At 45.4% G+C, this 14,677-nt stretch overlaps 1 protein-coding gene across 2 annotated transcripts in view; it reads left to right on the plus strand.

The window, feature by feature from the left end:
- Window positions 1-14,677, plus strand: part of SAAL1 (serum amyloid A like 1) — a 266,162-nt gene that overhangs the window by 216,032 nt on the left and 35,453 nt on the right. For both annotated transcript variants that reach the window (XM_086956068.1, XM_086956067.1), the window contains one exon: window positions 5,929-6,131. In XM_086956068.1, the coding sequence (XP_086812194.1) occupies window positions 5,929-6,131 (203 nt within the window). The remainder of the gene's footprint in view (window positions 1-5,928; window positions 6,132-14,677) is intronic.

The following is a 14,677-nucleotide window of genomic DNA, read 5'->3' on the forward strand; positions in this document are numbered from 1 at the left end:
AAAGCTGTATGTCCATTTTTTGGGATTTGAATTCCAGGGCTGTAGCCGAGAGTTGCAGTGTGTTTAAGATTGTCGCCCAAATAGATTCAGGAACTGTTTTTCCTGGGCTGTGACTTCTCTCGGATCTTGGCAAGGCATCGGCAGTGGGCTCCCATTCAGATGGGTGACGGTTATAGGTAGCCACTAGTTCTTCCCACTCCTGTGCAGCTATAGAAGACATGTCATTGTCGTTGTCATTGTCTGGAAATTTTTTTGTGGGCAGGGAATCATTGTTTGATAATAAGGTACCACCCTGGGTAACCCCTTGCACTGCGGGCTTATTGATCGCCGTTATTTGTTAGGAGGTGCTACTGAGGATTAGCTGGAGTGATTTGGATGGAGCCGGGGAGGTGATTGGCGTTGGCGGTAGTTTGGTACCGCGTTGTTGCTCTTCAATTAATAATGATGGTTCTACTTGAATGACTCCCATTTCTTTTGTAGGGTTTGGAAAACTGCTAACTGTTAGGGACGATGGTAGAATTTCCCTTTTGTCCTCTTTGTGTATCAAAGCCTTGATTTCCATTGTAGCGTCTTGTTTGCCGAGGTAATGGGGGCTGCTCTTGCTGGGATGGGTCTCACTCTGCTGTGCTGGATGTGAGTCGGCCGCTGTGTTTGGAGACCTGGCCTCAGATGGTATACTCCAGTCTTTTTTGGAGATTTGACTAGCAGATGTCAGTCCCCACGTTTTAGCGGGGGTTGATTTGTGATCTTCCTGAAGGATGGATGCTGGTGCTCTTCTTGTTTTCGGCGAAGTTGATATGGGGATGACTGTCGCTATCTCATGAGTGGGTTGACACAAGTTTTCCACTGGGGTGGGTAAGCCTATTTGGCTGCTGTTCTTGCGACTAGAGTCAAGCTCGTCTTTTAGAAGTGGAGATTGAAGACCACTGATGTTCCCAATCATAGAGAATATAGCTGTTCCAGGGTCTTTAAGAAAGGCGAACTTTGTATAAATCTTGGGTTGATATGAACATATCCTTTTCTTCGCCGGTGTACCGTCGATCGTTACAAGATTAACTGGGTCCGTTGATTGATTTTTTCATTTGAGGTACTTGAGATAGTCCGAACTGTGTCAATCTTTGTGATTGTTGTGGTTGCTGGAGGGCAGAAATTAGGGAAGGAGAGGCTGCGGGGACATTGACTTGACCATTTGTGTTTAGCGGTTGAGTTGTGGGCAACTTAGATGTTTCCATTACTGTAAGGGGTGAGACCTCTATATTATTTGTGTTTGTATTTTCTTGGTCGTTTATACTTGGACCGGGTTCCATGGGATTATTCGGATTTATTGGGAGTGTTGACTCAGATTTCCCCAGTTTTCTTTTCCGCGATCTCAGAGTAGAATTAGGTTTGGGTTGTTGCCTGATCAAGCCAGATCTCATTGCGCTCCCTTTTTGTTTGGCCTTAGTGCGTTTTTATATTTCAGTAGCTAACAAAGTTGTGGAGTGGACTCGTGAGGGACGGGCCTCTCCCCCTGTGCCCAGGCTCTGGCTCTGGTCTCAGTGTGATAAATGGAAAAAGATTGTTGAAGCATTCAATTCTTAAGAGGAGATTAACCCTGTAGCCCTGCTCCCCTTCCAATAATCCTCCAGTCCTGGGTATGGTTGTAGGTATGGTTGCAGGTGTAGCGTCTAGAGTGTTTGCGGCGTTTGCGACGGTCCAGGTGATCTCGGTGCTCTATACCAATATTGCGGTTCGCTACCTCCTGGGAGTAAACTTCTCCCCCTTGCTCTCAGGGGCATGGTACAAGCGACTGAATGCAACCACAGTGCCAGTTCCGACCTGGAATGGAGACCGGATGAGGACCGGTGCAGAGATAGGAGTGGAGCGAGGAGTTGGGAGCAGGGGAAGACACTTGCTCACTCGTGCTTGCTGCACCGCTTGCTGCTCCACCGTCGTCGCTCCTCGGCTTACTTGACTCAGGTGCTGCACACTGCCCGCCAAGAGCCTTTGCCCACGCCGGCGAGCTGGAGAGCGGTGCTGGAGCTCTCCAACTGCCTTGCAGCCCCAATCTAGGGCCGCGGGGGGACTGGAGCAGCTTCAGTCAAAGGCAGGCGGGCGGGCGGGCGGTTCAGGTATTTTGCGGCGAGGTAGCCTCTTTTGACTCAGTCTCCTGCTCTGGTCTCCCCCACCTACCTCCACTGACGCTGCTGCGCCTGCGGGGGTGCCACCAGTCACCAGTCACCGGCAGTTGCCTGCAACCCGGGGGAGTATCCAAAGCTGCTGCTGCTGCTGCACCACCGTTGCCGCCGCTACCACTGGGGAGCCAGGGGGGCCAGAAGAATCATTTCAGCCCCCAACTCCCAGCACTTAACCCTGGAACAGGCTCTGATTTCTAACGTCGGTGCCGGCATAGGCACAGCTCAGGCACAGCTCAGGGACGGCTCTGCTCAGGACCGAGGCACACCCCCGGTTCTGGGCTGATTCCACTAGGTTATGGCAGCGTCCCACGTCCCAGCGTCCCAGCGTCCCACCCGCGTGGAAAGCAGGGCAGCTTAAGTTGAGCTTAAATATGGATTTATGGCGGCCGTATCTTAAGGTTACTTTTCAACGGTGCAGTGCGGTGTGGCTCGGAGATGCAGTCCGGCTGCTCCGAAGCTCCGACGCTCTGATGCTCCAGGAGCCTTCCGGGACTTCCACTCGCCTCGCCTCAGCGCGTTCAGCTCTCTGGCTCTCTGGCAGTCACACTCTGGAACTCTAGCGACCTCCTCGAAGCAATCTGGAATGCAAGAGTGGAGTTTCTTCAATTGTGTTTTAGGACTACCACACACATGCAGTCATAAGGACCTACACAATATATCACAACACATACACCTACCCACGGACCTCACAAACTAGCCTGCGATTGTATTCCTGTTTGCATATGTCATTAGGTCTTGCACAAGGACAGCGTTAGCTGAATTGTGTGGATTAAATATTGTGCTCAATGTATACATAATGGCCATTATGTCAGCCCTTCGCTCCTTATTAAGTAGCTTTCCTCACTATTCTTATTCCTTTCCTGGAGCTTAACGTTGTTACTATTGATTTAATTGGACTATTTACGTTTATTCTACTTTCATGATCTTGGCAATCAAAATAAAGTTATTATGATGATGATTGGATGAGTTATACCCCTCCAGTACTGCCATAATGAAACTATTTTTAGGTCTCGCTGAGCCAGCGCATGCGCTGCACCGAGACATTTAGTATCGGGGTTTTCAAAGTGCTCCATAGCAGGCTTTTGGTGGCCTAGCGCTTGCGTTCACGCGAGCTTGAACGCGCGCAGCCACCATCTGCCTCCCTTCCAGCGTTTCCCGGCTGACCAAGCTTAGCCGTGTATGATTCCCAATGAAGCTCCCGCAGGTGCACATCACCGTCCTATCTCCTCAATTATAATATACGATTTTCTGTTGTGATGTCATGAATTGATGGGTCTTTCATGGTTTACGATGTCACTTAGCACATATTACCGAAAGACATACAATCTTTAATTATTTATGCAACTTCAGGTATTGTTTTTGAGTGATTACTTGGTAGTTTTTGCTAATTGAGTTCTCAATAGCAATCTTGAGCGCTACCTGCTTTTGGGCATTGTCATATTGCACTCAGGCTTTCCATCTATTACTGTTAATTAAATCCTGACCCTACTCACCTCTAAAGAGCCTCTCACTCTCACAGACACTCTCTCACAGACACTGTCACAGATACTCTCTCACAAACAATCTCACAGACTCTCACACACTCTCACAGACTCTCTCTCACAGGCACTCTCACAGACACTCTCTCAGACTCTCACACTCACAGAAACTCTCTTACACTCTCACACTCTTTAACAGACACTATCACAGACTCTCTCACAGACACTCTCTCACAGACACTCTCTCACAGTCTCTCTCACAGACACTCTCTCACAGTCTCTCTGACTCTCTCACAGATACTCACAGACACACTCTCACAGACACTCTCACAGACTCTCACAGACTCTCACAGACACTCTCTCACTGACTCTCACAGACACACTCACAGACACTCACATACTCTCTCTCACAGACACTCAGACACTCACAGACTGACTCTCACAGACACTCTCTCACAGACTCTCACAGGCACACTCACAGACTCTCACAGACTCTCTCTCACAGACTCTCTCACAGACTCTCACACTCACACTCACAGAAACTCTCTTACACTCTCACACTCTTTAACAGACACTATCACAGACTCTCTCACAGACACTCTCTCACAGTCTCTCTCACAGACACTCTCTCACAGTCTCTATGACTCTCTCACAGACACACTCTCACAGACACTCTCACAGACTCTCACAGACTCTCTCACAGACTCTCACAGACACTCTCTCACTGACTCTCACAGACACACTCACAGACACTCACATACTCTCTCTCACAGACACTCAGACACTCACAGACATTCTCTCACAGACACTCTCACAGACTCTGTCAAAGACTTTCTCACAGACTCTCCCTTACAGAATATCTCTCCCAGACACACTCTCACACACACTCTCTCACAGACACTTTCACAGACACTCCCTCACAGACACTCTCACAGACACTCTGACAGACTTTTCTCACAGACTTTTCTCACAGACTTTTCTCACAGACTCTCTCACAGACTCTCTCTCACAGACTCTCTCTCACAGACTCTCTCTCTCGGACTCTCTCTCTCGGACTCTCTCTCACGGACACTCTCTCACAGACTCTCTCACAGACTCTCTCACAGACTCTCTCACAGACTCTCTCTCAGACACTCTCTCACAGACTCTCTCACAGACTCTCTCTCACAGACTCTCTCTCACAGACACTCTCTCACAGACACTCTTTCACAGACTCTCTCACAGACTCTCTCTCACATATTTTCTCACAGACACTCTCTCACAGACACTCTCTCACAGACACTCTCTCACAGACACTCTCTCACAGACACTCTCTCACAGACTCTCTCTCACGGACTCTCTCACAGACACTCTCTCACAGACACTCTCTCACAGACACTCTCTCACAGACGCTCTCCACAGACTCTCCAACAACAAGGGGTGGTGATGGACAGTGTTGCTGAATTTAGCAGAATACTCTCACTAAGTCAAGAGATCAGGGCTAGATCCAACACCGTTTTTTAGCTCACTGCACCATCCCAGCTCAGAACCTGGCTATATGCAAATTAGTCTGTTCCTGTCCCAGAACTGGGATCGGTTGGGGCGTACAGCCAACAACATAGATGGTGCAGTTCGTTATGGGACTATTTTTAACCATTGATTTTACGAGCAGTTTATCATATCCGTATTTCTTCTGTGTGGTTGTCCTTGGGTACCCATCTACTGGCAAATGAGGGTCTCTTTCCTTAGATCATGTAGACTATCTGGTAATACCTCTAATTGAGTGTGTGTCTGTGGGTGTGTCTATATCTTGTGGGAATTATTGCTTAAAGAGCACATTACTCTTTTTTCTAATTCCAGGCAACTTTTTTGGGTTGACTAGGGAACCTCACAGAAGGGCATTCCATTTTCCATTTATCTTGGTTATGTTTACAGGCCTCAATTTACATTCTATTCTTTTAAAATCACCGTAGAGTGAAAAAGAGACATTTGACTTTCAAAATCTCCCAAATGTATTGTTTTATTTACTTTCCAGGACAAAACTAAAACCTTACAGATTCACCTCCAAAGTGCCTTCAATACATTTTGCAAACAGGTCACATAGATATTTAAAGTGCTTGATAATTGGAATTGAAGGAATGACTTTAAAATGTGTGTTTTCTTCAACGCTCTGAGTGTCCTAATTTATTATTCTAGATCTGTTTGCTGTGACATCCCTGTGATAAGCAATGTGATAGAAGTTTAAATGAATAGTGTATTATTCTAAAAGACATGTATACACTTTTACTTTATAGATATCCCTTTAGTAAGCAGTTTAGTACAAATCTTGCAACACTTGGAAGATTGTCAGAAAAAGCCAGTAGAACATTCAAAAATGTCCAAAGCAGAGGAGACTGAGAGTGAAAAAACTGTGATCTACGAGGAAGATTTCCACTTAAAAATATTAAAGGATATCTGCGTTGAATTTCTGTCCAACATTCTCATCCTGTTAACTAAGGTAAACAAATTCCTTTGTATGGATCCTCCTTTCGTTAATTGTCATTGTACCCAAAAGTATTCTTTCAGATTTTGTTCTTTCATTGGGACTTTGAAGCCATCAGACCTCTCCTTTAAATTTTGCTTTGGCATTAAGCACAGGAAGTTATGTCATAATTTACACAAGTAGGAGATTTTTTTTCTTTTGGAAGAAAACTTTTATTTGATTTGTTTTACAGTTTCAGGATTATAATGAATAGAATATGTAATACACTTCGTGCATGAACCATTGAATTTAGGTAGAACTTGACATGCATGAAATGCCACTTGTGAGCTACTGAACTCACAGGACCACAAACTGTCTCATCCTACATTGGATGGAAGAATTACACATTCAGGTCTATGACAAAGAGGAATTGGAAGTCCATGGTGTCTTTCACTGTTTTATGCGGGGAAGAACATTTCTTGAGCAGTTATATACAGGTAGTATCTCAATGCAAGCCCTGAAGAAGTACTGGATGGGTCAAAACGCATTGGCTACGGAAAATAAAAGAAGTGGTTTTAAAAAAAAGAGAAGATCATGAATGAAGAAATAAACTTTTAAAAGAAAATTATCATAAGTCTATGCACTGTGTGACCTGCTTGTAATCGATCTTGTTATTCTGATGATCTGAATCGCACATGATCAAAGTACATTTTTGTTGTACAACTGTTTGAGTGCTGAGTCATGTATATTGCACATGTCAATTTGAGACCCCCCTGAGGTGTGCCTTTAGTGCCCAAGTGCCAATCCCGACTCAAAATTGTGGCACCAATGCAACCCAAGGTGATTCGGTACCATGAGTCGAAGCACTATATCACAGACAATAACAAGAAGCTGTCAAGAAAGGAAAAGTAGTGCTGTTCTTCAGGTAGGGATTGTGAAAGTCACTGGAGAACTGGAACCCACTGTGTCTTGCTGAGATCTACAGAAGGGAATCCATTTGTTGGATTTTAATGCCCTGACACACCCTTTCAGGTGTCATGCTTCATCCTATGGGCTGCTCCTCGTCGGGTCGGCGGTGCAATACCCAACGGGCTCACCTCAAAGAGGGGCACTTTATCGAAGATCTTATTTTTCCAACAGCCGTATTGTGAAGTGTGGGTATGGGGCCAGAAAAGTGTAGACATGATGGTGAGTATAAAATGGGGCTGGGAGTACCTGAAAATATCTTTATTCTGGGGGTTTCCTGCCTCAATTAAAACAAGTGTAACCGGCACTTATTGTAGTATAATGTCCCCTATTAGTGTGTCAGTTATTAAGAATTAGTGATAACGGTCAACATGTTTCTCGCGTGTGAATCAATTGACTCGCGATTCTTCAGGACCATGAGGGATGGAACTATCTACACTAAACAAATTGTTTATATGTTAATAGGATCATCAGGAAAACAATAAAAACATTTCTAATGTGTCAATGTACCTGCGATGAGCTGGATCTACCTGTTTTGGAAAAACAAAGATTGCATACATTACAGATATATACATTAGTAAACCAATATCAGGCGATGCCTCTGGAGACTGGTGGTGACTTTCAAATAAAAAAACGTTTAGTGGTGTGTGCCATCACTGTTAAGGCACAATAAAAGTATTAAAAACCGTGGTGTTTGGGTGTCTACAATGAGCTATGGTGGTTTTGCATGCCCTGTGGAGTATACATAAAAACAGCAGACAAATCGTATAGGACTCACCTAATAGAGTCAAAATTCCTCTTGATCGGGGCCCTGTTTGTGCTGGACCTCTCACTTTTGGCAAGTGGAAATAGCTCCCCCTATCCATCCCTCACTCTGAATATAATAATATTTATTTATTTTATTTTATTTTGAAAGTTTTATATAGCGCGAACCAGATCTTTGCAGATATCAGAGCGCTTACAGAGCATACATAACAGGCAATAAGATATGGCGTAATTGTAGGTAATAAGTGGGGTGGGGTAGGCATAGGAGGAAGCACAGTAGAACCGTTACGTCAATAATAATAATAATGCAAGTGGTACAAAAAGTGAAAGCATAGACCGACAGGTAAATCAACAATACAAATAATACAAATAATCGAAGGGATCGACCAGATAATACATATCGGTGCAGCTACTTAAAGACTGACGTCTTTCCTTGACGTCAATAGCTCAAGTGTATTTAGCCATGAGGATAGCTTTTACTTCTTTCTTAAAGTTTTTTCCTTCCGGAATCTTCGAGGTTTTAGCAGAAGGTTGTTTGTGCCTCTAGTGTTTCTAGAGCCGCCAGAGATTGTCAGCTTTTGGGTAAGGTATCCGGGTGAGCTCAGGTGTACAGCCTTGTGTGTCATGCAGGTGATTTTCAGATGTATTCTGGCTTCAAAAGGCAGCCAGTTCAGAGATTTCAAGTCAGGGGAGATATGCGAGTGTTTTTTTGACCCAGTGATGAGTCTCGCTGCAGCGTTTAGAGAAGCTCTTAGGGGTGCAGTAGTAGTTAGAGGGAGACCGCAGAGAGCGGTGCTGCCGTATTCTATTCGAGGAATGACTAGTGCTTGTACTGCAGTTTGGAAGTCTTTGGCCGGGAGGAAGGGTTTAAGTCTCCTCAAGGTATTGATTTGGTAGTTCGCTCCCTTAGTTGCCTTGCTGACATGTTGCTGCATGTTGAGATTGGTGTCAAGTGTTATGCCTAAAGATTTTGCTGAGTCCACGATAGTGGGTTGGACATTGAGTGCAGTTAGGTGTTTAAGCCAAAGTTGAGTGGTAGCGATCTTCGCTGGAGGTGAGATCAGAAGGAACTCTGTTTTCAGAGCATTGAGTTTGAGATGATTATCGGCAAGCCAGGATTGGGTGCTTCTAATCGTTGAGTTCAGTAGTAAAACGTCTTTGGGGGATTGCAATTTGAGATATAGTTGGGTGTCATCGGCATACATGTGAAAGAGTACATTGGATGCTTGTATCAAGGTGGTGAGAGGTTCCATAACTAGGTTGAACAGAGTTGGGGATAGAGAGGACCCTTGGGGGACGCCTAACGATACCGGAATAGGCGAGGACATCAGGTTGTTGCTCTTGAATAAGAAGCTGCAATCTTCCCACATGTTCTGCTCACAGTCCAAGTTGCAGGCTTGACCCGTCACAAGACCATAAATTTGACTGCTTCACTTCCTACTCAAAAATCCTTTGGTAAGTTAAACCCCAAGTACAAACACATGAAAGCTAAGTAAGACTCAACCTTATGCCGGCCCTTACTCACTCTAATACATACTTAAACAACGGCCTCAAGATCCACATTGGTACTCATTGCACGGATAACAATACCAACTCCTCCAACTCCAAAGGAAGACACGCAGCTGACACCCAGGTTGGACCGTAGACCGATGTCAGCGAACCGATGTCACACTATGAGATCATGAAAGCGCAACCAGTCATTATGCAGCTTGTTTCTAAGCTGGTACCTTTATCGCAATGCATTTATCAGCAAAGGCTGCAGTCTCTCTTAGGTTCAGACTCTGGTCTTACACTAGCAGATGGGGCCCCCCAAGATACTGATGACAGTGGAGTAGAGGATGGCTTGCTTTCCTCCGATTATACTGATGATGCCTGATCTCATAAAATGCCAGTGGGCTTTACTCCTCCCCCAAAACTGAGCTTTACTGGCCACATGGAATGGAATGGAATGGAGCACAAGGCCTTATTTGCAGTTGCGGTTTGGAAGGCAACTGAGGTTTTAGATCTGCTGTTTCCCTCCTTTGGGACTAAGACAAATGTTCTGAAGGGATTCTCGAAATGGGCTGGCGATAACAGAGACGCAACTCCAACTAATTAGTGCCCTCATAAATGCCTTGACTACAGCATGGTTGAAATCATGTGTTGTTCACCCTTTAGTTAGCAAGTAGCCAGGTGGCACAGACCTGCACCCTGGATCTGGGCTTCCTCATCAACCAGCCCACAACAGAATGTCTTATTGTACAGTGTTTGAACAGTCAATATAGCCCTAACTCCTTTTCACCTGCCCCTACTTCTGGGGATCGAAAATAGATATGAGTTTGGGCATTTGGCAAGTGGATGTTTTCTTCTGCCAGCTTGGGACTACAGTCCATAATCCCAGTTTGTCTATTGGGCAACAACCTGCATGATTTATGTGGGGCCATAACACATCAAATAAAAAAGAAATTTGAGAGGGTCAAAGGAATATCTTTACCGACCCGTCATTCCATTTCCCTATATCATAGACAATTACACAAAAATAAAGAAATGACTGGTCTCATGTGTGTTGCTGTACTCGTAGCTGAGAAAACAGGGCTCATGCAAACAGTGAAAGAGTTACAAACGGCTGAGATATTCCCATCAGACCACCCTTCTGGCGGAGTTTCATCATGTGGGATGTTTGTTAATCCATCCAATCAACCGCCCAAACCATCGAATGATGGTGCGGATATGGATGTGGAATAAAAACTCTAGCCAGAATGTTACTCTAAGGGTAGTGCTGAAGGTGTGAGGTGCAGTGCTGTGGTGAGGAAAACTTAAAATTAACGACTCAGACAAAATATATGTTTAATGGGAATTGTCTAAGTGTCAAGGTATAAAAACACACCATTTCCATTTTCCCTTTTATTTCACTTGTATAGCGCGTAAATCACCCGAAGGTCTCAGAGCGCTGGCAGCTGACAAGGATCCTTAAAACCCAACAGATTCAGGAGGTCAGGGGGCTCGATAAGCTAGAGATTAAAAGAGCCAGGTTTTTAGTTGTTTTCGGAATTTCATATGATCTGGCTCTGCTCTCAGTGGGATGGTGAGGGAGTTACATGTTTCTGGGGCGGTTTTGCTGAAAGCTCTGTCTCCGTTTCTTACTGTTCGGACTCTGGGAACGGAGAGAAAGGCTTTACTGGAGGAGCGTAGCATCCTGCTTGGGACGTGAGTTTTGAGTTTCTGTTCAAGATAAGCAGGTCCATGTCTATTTACTGCCTTATGGACTAGGCAGCAGAGCTTGAACTTTATACGCTTTTGTACGGGGAGCCAGTGTAGTGATCTAAGGCATGCTGCTGAGGGGGTGCGAGGAGGTAGATCTAATACCAGCCTAGCAGCTGTGTTTTGGAGGACCTGCAATCGGTTCAGTAGTGTTAGGTTGATGGCCGAGAACAGGGCATTCCCATAGTCCATCCTGTTAACAATAAGTCCCTGGACTAAGGGCATGCGTGCTGAGAGTGGGATCCATTTAAAGATCTTCCTCAGGCTACGCATCTGGCCATAGCTGCTTCCCACTGTTTTTTTTATGTGTTCAGACATGGTAAGCTTGTTGTCTAGAATTACTCCCAGGTTCCTGACGTATGGCTTAGGGGCGGGGCAGGGACCAAGGGAGTCTGGCCACCAGTACGATGACCAGATTTGGTCAGCTTTGCCAAAAAGCATGACTTCGGTCTTCCCTGCGTTCATCATAAGATAGTTTCTGGTCACCCAACTATATCTCAAATTGAATTTGAGTGTCGTCAGCATAGGATACACCGGGTAGCCAAAATATGTTGCTACACTATGGCGCTGTGCAGAACGGTCAACATGTTTCAGCCTAATTGGAAGTTTCTCCGGCTTTCATCAGGACCTAGGTGTTAAGCTACTGCAACATGAAAAATGTGAATGTGAAAATAAGTAACAGAATTATTCATAAACTATATAGGAATATTCATATCTACCAGGAACTTGGAGCCCCAATGTTCACAAGGAAGATGTGATTTGTGTCTTTAATCCTGTTGAAAAAGGACAACAAATGAGCACATATTTACATGAACAGCCATAAATTCACAAGAAACTGTACAGACAACACAATAGCATAAATGCTTTGCACTTAGCTGATTCTTGAGTATACTCACTCTGTTCACAAAAGAAATGACCTAGCTGTGAATACTCACCGCGCTTTGCGTGGGAGATGACCTCACCTCACCCGGCAACTGCGCGGGAATATGAGGCCCCGCCATTACACACATGCCATATGGTCATGGTCATGGGAAGGACCTTGGAGTCTTCTGGACTCACACTATCCATGATGGGCGGGATGCTGTGAAGTAAGTCATCTGCATAGCCCTAGAGACCACGGAGTGCATTTGCAGAGCGGTTGGTACCAATGCATTGCTTTGCAGGCAAAGCCTGGATGAAGTTAACCAGGTTTTCTGGTGATGTGGACGCATCACTGATGGACATGACTTGTGATGGTTCCAGACCTTTTGGAGGGAAGGAGAACTGTATGTTGGATCGTTTAAATACTGTAGGGCCACAGCTTGTTCCCTAGGGCTTTTGACTCATGCAAAACCATTCCCCTATCAGTTCTGTATGTTTAAGGGCTATTCTAGGGGATTTGTCTTATAAACAATGGCACAATTTTCAGCCAGTGGTACAGCAGACAGCCTAGTACTTTCTAGGCCGCAAATATTGACACCAAAACACATCGCACAGCCCAACAGGGGCATCTGTCCTTCAACTCCTCCTCCTTTGCTACAACGGCCAGGAAGCCATGTTAGTTTACTCTCAACGGCCCATGGCATACTCGAAACGGTAGGATTTGTCATTTCCTTCCTGGTTGGAGAGCCATCATGTCCCACAGATGGGTCTTACACATACTTCAAAGGGGCTACACTCAGATTTTCTTTTCTTCCTCAACCCATTTTCCTCCCGCACAGGAATGCAGATTGGAGGAGCATCTGTCCATCCTCCAGCAGGATGACATGTCTTAAAAGTACCATTGAATGAGTACTGGTTTCTTAAATAAGCAAGAGCTGTTATTTGCACTGCTTCCTCATTCTGGAAAAGGATAGGTGGGAGTGCTTCAGAATTATCATAGACCTTTGGCCTATAAATACCTCCCTGTGGGAGGACGAATTCAAAATGCTCACCTTGGCCCATATTCTATCTGCCTTAGATCCATGGTACTGTATGGTGCTCCTAATTTTGCAGGATGTGCATTTTCATATACCCGTTCTTTAGTCCCACAGGCATTATCTGTGGCGCAAGGTGGGTCTGAAGCACTTCATTTTGCTGAGATCTCCCTTCAGCCTCACCTTGGCGTCTCTGCTATTCACTGAAGTGATGGCAGTGGTCGCTGACCATCTTCTAAGGCCGAAAGTCTCCATATTCCAGTGCCTCGATGACTGGCTGCTGAAGGTCAGTTCACTGCATTCAGAAGTAGACCTCCTCCTGACGGCTGAACTCTTGACGTCTTTGGCATTGACCATAAACCTGCTGTTGACCATAAACCTTCTAAAGTCCCATCTGATTACTTCATAGTGGCTTCCATTCATTGCTATGATACAGTGAGGTTCAAAACTTTTCCTTTGCCATGGCGAGTCTTGGACTTTCAAACTATGAGACCGATATTTATGGGTTCAGTCCTGCATCTCAGTGATGGCTCTAAGGCTTCTTGGTCCCTTGGTCTCATACATACTAGGTGTCAGCAATGCCAGGTGGCACATGTGGGCCCAGCGTCGGAACCTGAAATCACAATGGGCCAAGTATCATGGCTGCCTCTCCAACTTCATCCAGGCCTTCAAGTAGACTGTCAAAGATCTGCAGTTGTGGTTGACCTATCCCAATTTGTCCTGCGGTAGACTACTCTCCCTTTCTCACCAAGATCTCACGTTGATGACAGATGTATCAGTGGTGGGTTGGGAGGAGGGAGTCATCTAGTGGAAGTAGGAGATATGATCCCTATGGTCTCCAGCAGAAAGCCAACACTACATCAACGTTCTGGAGGTTTGGGTCATTTGTTTGGCCCTGAAGGCTTTCCTGGCTAGAAGGTGAGTTGGTTCTCACAGGCTTAACAACCGCAATGTGGTCCTTTAACAATCAGGGTGGGACTGTGGTTGTTAGTTCTGTTCCAAGAGGTTTTTTTACTTCTACAGAGGTGGCTGGAGCAGCAGAACATCTTTCTAGTAGCCAGCGACCTGGCAGGACTCTTTAATGCTATAGTGTACGAACTGAACAGACTACATCTGGGAGATTATGAGTGGTGTCTGCATAGTGAGATGGCACAGGGTGTATTCAGCTAATGGGGAGAGCACTGAGTAGATAATTTCATCACCCTGGTAGCGCAGTGTCAAAGAGTTTGCACATTAGAGTTTCAGCAAGACACATTCTGGCTAGAATGAAATGAGGGACTAGCTCCACTTCCTCCTTTACCCAGAGTTCTGAAGAAGATCAAAAAACACTGGGCACAAACCATCCTGATTGCCCTGGGCCAGGGGAGTGTGATATCCAGAACTCCTTTGCATGAGCATCTTTCCTCTGATCAGGTTAACATATCTTGAAGACCTCCTGTCTCAGCAACAGGGGAGGGTCCTCGGTTGGAACTGAAGATCCATAATTTACACTGGCTTGCTTTAAGATTAAGCGGCAACAATTGGCTACATTTGAGTTTCAGACTGAGATGTTGCATGTCATCCTCACTGCTATTCGCCCTTCAACAAAGTCCTTCTATGCAGGGCCCCAGAACAAATGTGTTGCCTGGTTCAGAACGGAAACACTGCCTCTCCCACAAGCTAAGCTGACAGATGTTTTGTTTCTTCTTTCATTCTTCAAGCACTGCCTTGGAATGT

This window comes from Lissotriton vulgaris, chromosome 2_1 (assembly GCF_964263255.1).
Source record: "Lissotriton vulgaris chromosome 2_1, aLisVul1.2, whole genome shotgun sequence".
Lineage (NCBI taxonomy): Eukaryota > Metazoa > Chordata > Amphibia > Caudata > Salamandridae > Lissotriton > Lissotriton vulgaris.